The 9,104-nt window shown below is 61.0% G+C and overlaps 1 protein-coding gene across 2 annotated transcripts in view; it reads right to left on the bottom strand.

Annotated features, from left to right (window-relative positions):
- Positions 1-2,718: 2,718 nt before the first annotated feature.
- Positions 2,719-9,104, bottom strand: part of NGEF (neuronal guanine nucleotide exchange factor) — a 73,091-nt gene continuing 66,705 nt past the window's right edge. For both annotated transcript variants that reach the window (XM_047085911.1, XM_047085912.1), the window contains 7 exons: positions 8,645-8,719; positions 6,531-6,620; positions 5,351-5,514; positions 4,942-5,097; positions 4,262-4,341; positions 3,427-3,531; positions 2,719-2,909 (listed from right to left, as the gene is read on the bottom strand). In XM_047085911.1, coding sequence (XP_046941867.1) covers positions 2,719-2,909; positions 3,427-3,531; positions 4,262-4,341; positions 4,942-5,097; positions 5,351-5,514; positions 6,531-6,620; positions 8,645-8,719 — 861 coding nt within the window. The remainder of the gene's footprint in view (positions 2,910-3,426; positions 3,532-4,261; positions 4,342-4,941; positions 5,098-5,350; positions 5,515-6,530; positions 6,621-8,644; positions 8,720-9,104) is intronic.

Below are 9,104 nucleotides of genomic sequence, written 5' to 3'. Positions count from 1 at the left end.
AGCGAATAAAGGGGCCGCGCCCCCGCCGCGGCGCGACTCGGCTCTACCCTCGGTGGCGCCCCGGTGTCTCGAGTGTGTCCGCGCGTCCGCGTGGGGGCGAGCGGGGCGGGCGACGACTCGCACCACGTGCGCGCGGGGCCGCCAGCAGGAACCGCGAGTGCTCGCGTGGGGTCCCCCGCCCCCCAGCGCAGCCCCGGTCCCCACACCCCCTCCCCGTCCCAGCCCCTGTCCCGAGAAGTGCCCGGGGCCCGCCCCCTGCGCTCCCGCTCAGACTCAAGCGTGGCCGCGGGCGCAGGAGAGGGGCCGAGCCGTCGGGGCTCCCAGACCAAGGCTGGGTTATTTTGGGGCCCGATCTGGCCAGCCGGGCCCCGTCTGCGGAGCTCCAGACCCGCCCCGCCAGCGTCCCCAGGAACCCCTCCGCCCCAGAGAGCCGCAGGAGCAACCCGGTTCCCAGACCGACCGCAGCCCCAGGCTGCCTCCCTCCTCCCAGCAGCTTGGCCCCGGCCCTCAGTTCTTGGTCACGTCTTTTGTTTTCCGTGCTTCCTGGGAAACCTAGCTTTTATAATTTAGAAGGAGATTTAAAATAGAGGCTGAGCTGCTCGGAGCACAGCAGGGAAGAAGCCAGAACTGCGTCCCTTTGGAGTGAAATAGAAGACTGGAGGCCCGGAGGAGGGGCCGTCTGCGCACCCGGGATGGTTTGATAGCCAGGGCCCTGGGCGGCCCGTGCGTGGTGCCGGTGGAGGGAAGCTGTTCGTCCTCTTCTTTGCTCTTTGTAGCAACTCTTTTGGCTTCATTGGCTTCCCTGAGCTCCCGACCACGCCTGCTCCAGCTAAGACCAGTGTCCTCCCCCTCCTGGATACTCCAGATGAGCACTCGCTCAAAACACACGAAGGGTTAAAAGTTTCTGCTTCTGTTATAAAGGACTGTTGTAAAACCGACCAGCTTTCATGCAGCGGTTTACATGACTTCATCGCACACAACCTCGTAACCAAAGCCCTAGTCGGCACAGATGATCCAAATCAGCATGCTTCAAAAAGATAAACTGGACAAGGGCCAGAACCAAGGGTCACTCCCTCCCCTTTGCCCCAAGGTCCCCGCCCCCAAGAGCAGCACAGGGCTCAGGAATGGCCCCTCTCCCCCTCTGCCCACTCTTGGGGGCCTTGAGTGGGGGGGGGGGTCTTCCCCCTGGGGGTGTAACAGAGGCCCCACGAGCAGCAGTCCGTCACTGTTGAGCCAGAGTGTCACACGTCTGCATCCTCTGAAATCCATCCAAGTCTCAAAGGGTCTGAGGTCTCAAGAATGCAAGAGCCATGCTGTGGCCTGTGGGAAAAAGGCTACGAAGTCCCACTTGACCCAAATCCCGGGCTTCTAACGAAAGGCCTGTTCCGGCACGGAGCAGAGTGCATCCCGGCGGAAAGAGTGTGGTCCCAGGTAGGGCTGGGCAGGGTCAGATTCCAGGCCCGCCACACTCCGGGACAGAACCGGGAGTGGGGCTGGGGTATCTGTGAGGGTTACCTGGGCTGAGGGAGGAGCTGCAGCCTTTGGGGGAACTTGCTAGCACCAAAAGCGGGAAGCAGTGTCCGAGGTATGAAGCCCCAGCCCCGTGCCTGGTGTTAGACATCCTGTGGGACCACCACCGATACCTCAGTCCCACCGCGGTTTTCCAAACACGAGTTCTCACTTCCACCGCGGCAGAAGGGTGTCCCCGACTCCCTCAAATTGCCTCTTCTGTTTCTGGAATCCTTCCATTGGTGGAGCCCCAAATCTCCTTCCATTCTGAGATCCTAACCCTGGCTGCTTTTCCTTATCCTGGAAGCCATCTCAACCCCTTTCTTCAGGACCTGCCTCCTCCATTAGCCTTGAAAGGAGTTCTTCTCTCCCTGCCCAGAACCAAACACCTCATTCCCGTGTGCAGCAAGGCAATAAAGAGTAGACCTTCACCTCCTTTATTTTATACATGATGCTTCTTTTAATGCAGCCAAAAATGATATTTGCTTTTCTCGGAACCAAAACCGATACAGGATGCAGTGACCAATTCATTCCTTACAACACCTGGGCTCCTGAAGGGGCCAGAAGACACAAGTTACATCCAGCTTGTCAGGGAGCCAGAGGTGGCGTGGGCCCTCGGCCAAGCTCTGGTAGGCCTGCTGTGAAGCAGGGCCTGGCCGTGCAGCCAGAGGCTGGCGGAGGCTTGGGGAGGGGAGGACAGAGGCATTTGGTCTCTTGGTCCTTTGAATCGGAGACCAAGGGCTGCTCAGCAAGCTCAGGCAAGGGCGGGCCATCTGCACGCACGCACGCACGCACGGAGGATTCCGATGGCTTCCAGGGGAGAGAAGGACATGTGCAGGCGGTCACGACAGTCCTTCCACCCTGCCCTCGGCCAGGGACACCCCCGGTCTGGGGCTTCCTCCAGCGCCTGGGGAGGCGCCGACGCACCTCCGCCCCCTCTGAGAGACAAGAGGGACAGGTGGCATAATACTGTTGAAAATACACTTTCTCGTTTACAAATGCGGCGGAGGAAGGACGTAGGCACCCCTTCTCCCGTTTGCAAGCAAGGGGGCCGAGACGCACGTGGCAGGGGGAGGGGCGGGGGTGACTCCCGCGCGACGCGCTTGCCGTCCCCCAGAGCCCTCCACCGTCTGTCGGGGGCTGCCTGCCCCGCGGCGCTGCTCCAGACCGCCCACGTCCTTCCCCCAGGCTGGCGACCGGGGCCGGGGGTCATTGCCGATTTCGACTGCCCAGCTTCCTGCGGTCCTTATTCTGGCTGCGCTGAGGGTCGTCCATCTTGTGGACACGGAAACATTCTTTGAGGTTCTGGGACCGGATCTTGGGATTCAGGATCTCCTCAGTCATGGAGCTGGGGAACCAGCCTCTCTCCTGGTCATGCAGACGCTCGCCAAAGATCCACCCTGTGTAGAGAGGGGTCGGGGAGGGTAAGCAGCTCTTGTGGGGGTGAGAGCTGAGGGCTGAGCCCCCCGCCCGGCCAGGGAGTCCGGCTGGCCCCTCCAGAGGACACCTGCTCGACGAACCCCTGCCGGAGACAGGGAGTTTGGGTCTGTCTCCCCAGAAGCTGGGAGAGCACTGCCCTGACCCCCTCCTGGGGAACGTGGTCCTAGGGTGCCACGGGGTGTCCCAAATATATTGACTTTGAAACCCATTCCCGAGCCCTCAGCAACTGTCGGCTGCCCAAGGTGAGGCCAGGAGACCCCAGGGACGCCCCCCAAGGGAGAGGTACCTAAGCTGACCACCTGGTGTCTGGAATGCCACCATCACTCTGTTGGGCAGCCTGTCTCTGAGCCCCGGCCTCATGACATCTGCTTCTGCACACGGGGTGTAGACACCCCCACCTTATCCCTCAGGCGGGTGCAGAGTCCCGGGGGTGGGGGCGGCACGAGTGGGAGATGCACCCAGACCCCCAGCCCTCACCGTCTTCCGTCTTTTCCAGGATGTTCAGGATGTCGGCCAACTCCAGGGTCAGCTCGTCTGGCTGCTGGGCCACATACGGGTGCACACACTGGACCTGAGGGCAGTCTGAGGGGAGGACGGGGAGGTGGCACGTCCTCGTCACCACGTCACCCGCCCTGCTCGGGACCCAGCAAACCCCGGACACCCCCCGTCGGTAGCAGGGCAGGCCTGCCCGGAACAGAGCACCCGGAAGGGGTCTGTTTGAGGGAGAGGAGAGTTTGGCTGCAGAGAAAACGTGACTAAGATAGCCAGGGGCTCTGGAGAAAAACAGTATATGGGTAAAGGGCTGGACGGGCTGGGAGGGGGTCTGATTTTGGACTTGAGAAGGCACTCCCTGGACCTGACGTGCTGGCCGCAGTTGGGGAGGCCCGGACTCGGCGAGCACAGGCAGGGCTAGGAGCTGCTCTGTGAGGCAGGTGCACGGGCACCCTTTAATATTTTGTAAGGTTTTCAGAGAGCGGGCAACCCCAAAAAGATCACTGGCATTTGTCTTCTGGGCCCAGATTCCTTTCGTTTCCTGGCGGTACCTGTCACTTAAGACTCAGTGACTTATCTCTTCACTAAGCACACAAACGTTTGCAAAGCTCAGGCAGTCCGATGTCCACCAGCAGGGTACTAAGCTCGCAGCTCACACACAGGCCCTCTGGGCCGGGGAAGCGGAGCTGGCCTCTGGGGGCTGGTAAGCACTGCCCCACCAGGAATGTGGAGAATGCCTGCCCCTCACCTGCCCTCATCCGTCCTCACCTGCCCTTGCCTGCCCCACCCAGCAGGCAGCCTCCTCCCTGAGGGCACTCACCCAGCAGCCGAGAAGTGAAGGAAACAAACTTGGTTCTCCGGTTGGGGGCCAGCGAGGTCATCCAACGCTTCATCTCACTCCTGGGACACAGAGGACGACTGCCGGAAACACAGAGCGACCGCCCTTCCTCCCCCCGGGGAGCTTGGTGCCCAAGCATCCCACGAGGCCACAGCAGGACAGCTCGGGAGGGGGCGGGGGGCCAGAATCCGGGCAGAGGCACGGGGGAGTCCTGTAGACTCTCCCCGACACACCTGAATGTCAGCTGGTGAGGGAGAGCCCTCCCGGACACCCCCAAAGGCACCCCGGAAACCGCAAGCTCTCAGACATGTCATTGTCCCCGTCTGGATGGCGGGAGCTGGACGGAGATGGGTGGGGTGGCCTGTGAGCTCTGGCGGGGACAAGCGCCGGGGTGATGAGATGGCCCCGGGGCTGTCCAGGGATGTGGTGCACTGGTCAGCCTGGCCCGAGGCTTCTACGTCTCATCAGAAAAGGCCCTTCCAGGGTCCGGGCCCCAGAGGGCACACACACGCACCCCCGACAGAAGCCCTGCCCTTGGGGCCTGGGCGGCCAGGGGGCCACGAAGCATGTGCTGAACCAGAGCCCTGGTCCGCCAGGGAAGGAGGCACGGAGGTGCCGTGGGGCCGGGGCTGGGGCCGCGGCCGGCGGTGCTGGGCACTCACTGCGAGGTCGCCTTCAGCATGTAGGTGGCCTCCCGGTCGTCCGCGTTCTCCAGCAGCCGCAGGATGAACACGTTGGCCAGCGTCTGGCCCTGGTCCTCCAGCTCCTCCACGCGGAGGAGGCCTCTCGGGGCCGAGTCAAACACTTGGTACTTGTCTCTGGGGAGCGAGGGGGGCAGGGTTGAGGGTGCCGGCCCCCAGGAGGCCCCAGGGTCCCAGGGAACCACCCTGCCAGTCCTGCTGGCCCCACCGTCTGGCCACGCCTCACCTCATTCTGGAAGCCCTGGATGTCAACACGGGTCCCTCTCACCCCGAGGCTTCCTCCTCCCCCCGCCCCACCGTGGCCCCCAGGCCAGTTAAGCCTCACCCTCCGCTGCTCCTGCTCCGCAGCGGCAGCAACCTCACTGCTTACCCAGGAATCTGCCGGCAGATCACCAGCAGGTCGTTGAAGAGGAAGAGGTAAATTTCCCGGAAGAGTTTCTTGGTCCGCAGGGTTCGGGATGTCTTGGGGCCCGCCATCTGCCGCAGCTCGCCCTGCTTCAGCAGCCAGCGGGAGTGGGAGATGATGGGCACCGACTGGGTGGGTGGGGGGTGGCGTCAGAACAGCTGTGCTCCCCCGAGGTCCCCCTGGGCCTCGCTGGAGTCCTAACCCGAGGGACAGCTTGGGGGTGCTGCACTGGGGGGTTGAGGGGAAGGAGCAGTCCTGGGCAAATGTAGGAAGGGCAGCGCGCGCGTGTGTGTGTGTGTGTGTGTGTGTGCACGTGCACAAGGGTGCACGCTCCCATGGACACGTATGTGGCTGTGTATGTGTATCTGTGCCGGTGTGTAGCTGTGCATTTGTCTGTTGTGCATGTGTCTGTGTGTGCTTCTGTGTATATGTGCTTGTGTCTATGGGGACTTGTGTCCGTACCTGTGTGAGGGTCGTCGTTCCCTACCAGGCTCAGCCCGTGTGATGCGGAATCAGAAGGGGAGCCAAGGTCACAGGGGAGAGGAGAACTGGGTCCCCTGGGGCAAGGAGGCCAGGTCTGCAGGTCCCCACTGCATGGCTCGGGGACGGGTTCCTGGCGGTGGTCGGCCCAGCAGGTGGAGATATGGCAGGAGCCCAGAAGGCCACGTCTGCGTCCTCACCTGGGGCTCACCTCCTAAACATGGCATGACCTCAGGGACCCTCAGTGTGTGCTCATGTGACCACGTCACCAGAAACCCAGGACCCTGGGACCCTTGGGGCACACTAATGCCTGAAGCTTTACGTAAAGTTGGGGCAGATTGGTAACTGCTGTCAGATTTTCAGTTTCCCCCGATTTAAGACTCCTTGGAATGGTCCCTGTCACGTGCTTCATGTCAACTAACTGCTCCAGGCCACACGGACAAGAAATGAGAGCAGGTGGCTCCAGGGTCCTTGCACACCGTCTCTCAGAAGGTAAGTGCAGGCCAATGTGATGGCCTGGTCACAGGGGGCTCTTAGGGCCAGCTAGGGGTGTCAAGAGACCTCAATGAAGGCGACACCGAACTGAGACCCAAGGGTGGCCAATCACTGAGTTCGCCCAGGCCAGCCCGGCTGGGTGGGGACACACGGACGGGCACAGGTTCACCTTGATCTTAAACTCCATCTTCTTCTGAATGCTGATCATCTGCTCCGTGCGGCTCATTTTCCTGACACCCTCGTTGCATGCTTTTACCACCTGGCAGAAGAAGGGGGACACGTGAGGCCACCTGCAGCCAGCCGCTCCCCCGCCACTGCCTTTGGCCCGCTCAGGCCCCCGAGGGTGAGCAGACGCTGCCTGCAGCGGAGACTGGCTGGCCAGCACCTCCTGCAACAAAGGCCAGCGGGAAAGCCCGTCAGGCTGTGGCTGCGGCTCTCGGTTCTGGGGGAGAAAGTTAGCGTCTTGTCCCTGCTAGAAAGGACACTCCAGAGCACACATAAAATGATGCCTGACCTGTCATGTCACCTAAGAAAACAAAACAGCAAGGTGCCCATTCTCATCTGCCAGACTGGAAAAGTTAGACTGGTCACCTCCGGGTTCGCCGGGGTGTGGGGAGACAGGATCTGTCACACACTGTGGGACGGGGCGGGGGGAGGGGGTGCAGATTCCCCCCACCTTCCTGGGAGGCCACCCAGATTCCAAGAAGCCTAATAAAACCACACTTCCTGGGATTTCCAGGGGCTCAGTCTGCAGAAACAGTATTCCACGATGGATCGCCGGTGTTTAGAATGGAGCCTGGCATCCAGCACGCTCCCACTATGTGCCCAAAACGTTCCCTGCGCTGTTGTTTCAAACGAGAAAAACTGTCGTCAACCTAAATGTCCACTGACTGGGATTGATTAACATTTATATGCACCTCACCCTGTACCACGAAATCATTAAAAATGGCAATAACTTTACATGCACTAAAACGGAGAGCAAAGAAAGCCAGCCTCGAAACCACAATCCCTGTTTTGCAAAAATTAGTTGTGTGTGCAGGTGTCTGTTTGCAAGGGCAAGAACCCACATGTCAGCTGGGACGTGTGGGACACCTGGTGACCTTACCACCTTCTGTGTACTCATGAGCACTTGCTGAATTTTTTTTTTTTGTATCCAACATCATTTTTATACATTAGAAAAAAAAATCCACCTTTATAAAGAAAAGGTAAACCGCGAGAAGCAAGTACAGCTTTTGTTAGAAGGGAAAGGAGATGGTGGCAGAGACCTTTAGAAACAGAGAGCGCTCTCCTGGCTCCCGGCATGCGGGACCCCTCACGGGCTGAGGCGGTCACTGGACTCACCTTAGGTGGCCCAGTGGGTGCCGGGACGAACCCCCGACCCGATCAGGTGCGGGAGTACCAGGGGAGGGCAGAGGGCCCTAGAAGATGCCGCCCGGGGCACTGACCCTCCCTGACCAGCCTGCCAGGTGGCCAACTGGTAAGGGACAAAAGGAGCGGCCGGGAGGAGACCACTGTGAAATGGAGCCCTTGGGGCCCCAAGTGGCTTAGAACTGCCATCAGATGCCCATGGAGGCCAGTCCTTTTACTGAGCTGCTGCCTCTGGGACAAGTGGAAAGGACCACACGCTAGGCTCTTGTCCACTACAGTCGCTGGCACGACAGAGTGGCCCCGTGCCGCTTCCAAGAGCTGGCCTGCAGCTCCAGCAACACCAGGAGCCGAGCACACGAGCCAGCGCCGGGAGAGGGAAGGGAGGACCCGCGTGACCCGAGCGCTGGAGAACGGACATCGGGTGTCACTCCTCCGGCACAGCCCCGACTCTGCTGGCCACCCCAGGAGGAGCCGCTTCTCCTAGGACGAGGAATGGACGTGCTCTCCTCCCTCTCGGGCAGGAACAGCCCAGGACTCGGCAGGGCCAGTGAGTCGTCTCGCAGAGATAGGAGGGAGGGGAGCAGCGTGGGGAGAGGGAGAGGCGGGGGGAGAAGGCACAGGGCAGTGTCGGGGCACAAGAAGAGCCAGACCCAGCCTCCTCGCCTGTCACAGGAGGGAAGACCCCGGAGACAGGCAAGGACAAGCGTGGGGCTTGAACTCAGGACCCCGAGATCAAGAGTCGGGTGCTCTACCTGCCCGAGCCAGCCAGGTGCCCCTCGATGACTTTCTTTTGATATTAAACTGAATTTGCAGTTTCCAAAGACCCACCAACATAGGAGGAAGCAGGGCCAGACGGTGGGTGTCCAGACAAGGACAACGGTTTGTTGGGAGAGAGAAAGAGAAAGCGGGGCTCACCATCTCCAGTTCTTTGTGGGCGTCCAAGGCAGTGCACTCACGCTCAGATCTCTCTTCCACTCTCTTCAGAATGTTCTGAGCACGGGAAAATCTGCATTAATACGACCACCTGTGGCCTTTCCTCCCCTCCCCGCCCCCATGAGCAGCAGCACATCGAAGAGCCCGACTGGCAGGAGAACCTATGACCGGGCCCAGGACCGGGCATCCTGAATCCTGACCACGGCTGGCCCAGGACCGGGCATCCCCACCCACAGCCGGGCCCAGCTCTAAAATGATGACCCCGAGGCAGTCTCCCGAGAGGATTAACTATGGAGGCCAGGCTACATCCCAAGATCCCGTGGGGCTCTCCAGGAGACCACAGCAAAGCAGGTGACCCCATGCTGGCGGGGTGGACCCAACATTGGGGGAAAGGCATGCTCGGGATGGCCCTGTCCCCGCGGGGAGCCCTACGCTCACGGTG

The sequence above is a fragment of the Lynx rufus genome, unplaced genomic scaffold (genome assembly GCF_022079265.1).
Source record: "Lynx rufus isolate CCGP_SWC_20201006 ecotype Redwood Valley unplaced genomic scaffold, mLynRuf1.p SCAF_2, whole genome shotgun sequence".
Taxonomy (NCBI): Eukaryota; Metazoa; Chordata; class Mammalia; order Carnivora; family Felidae; genus Lynx; species Lynx rufus.
The sequence above is the reverse complement of the archived record's forward strand: the minus strand, read 5'-3'. Positions and strand labels throughout refer to the sequence as shown.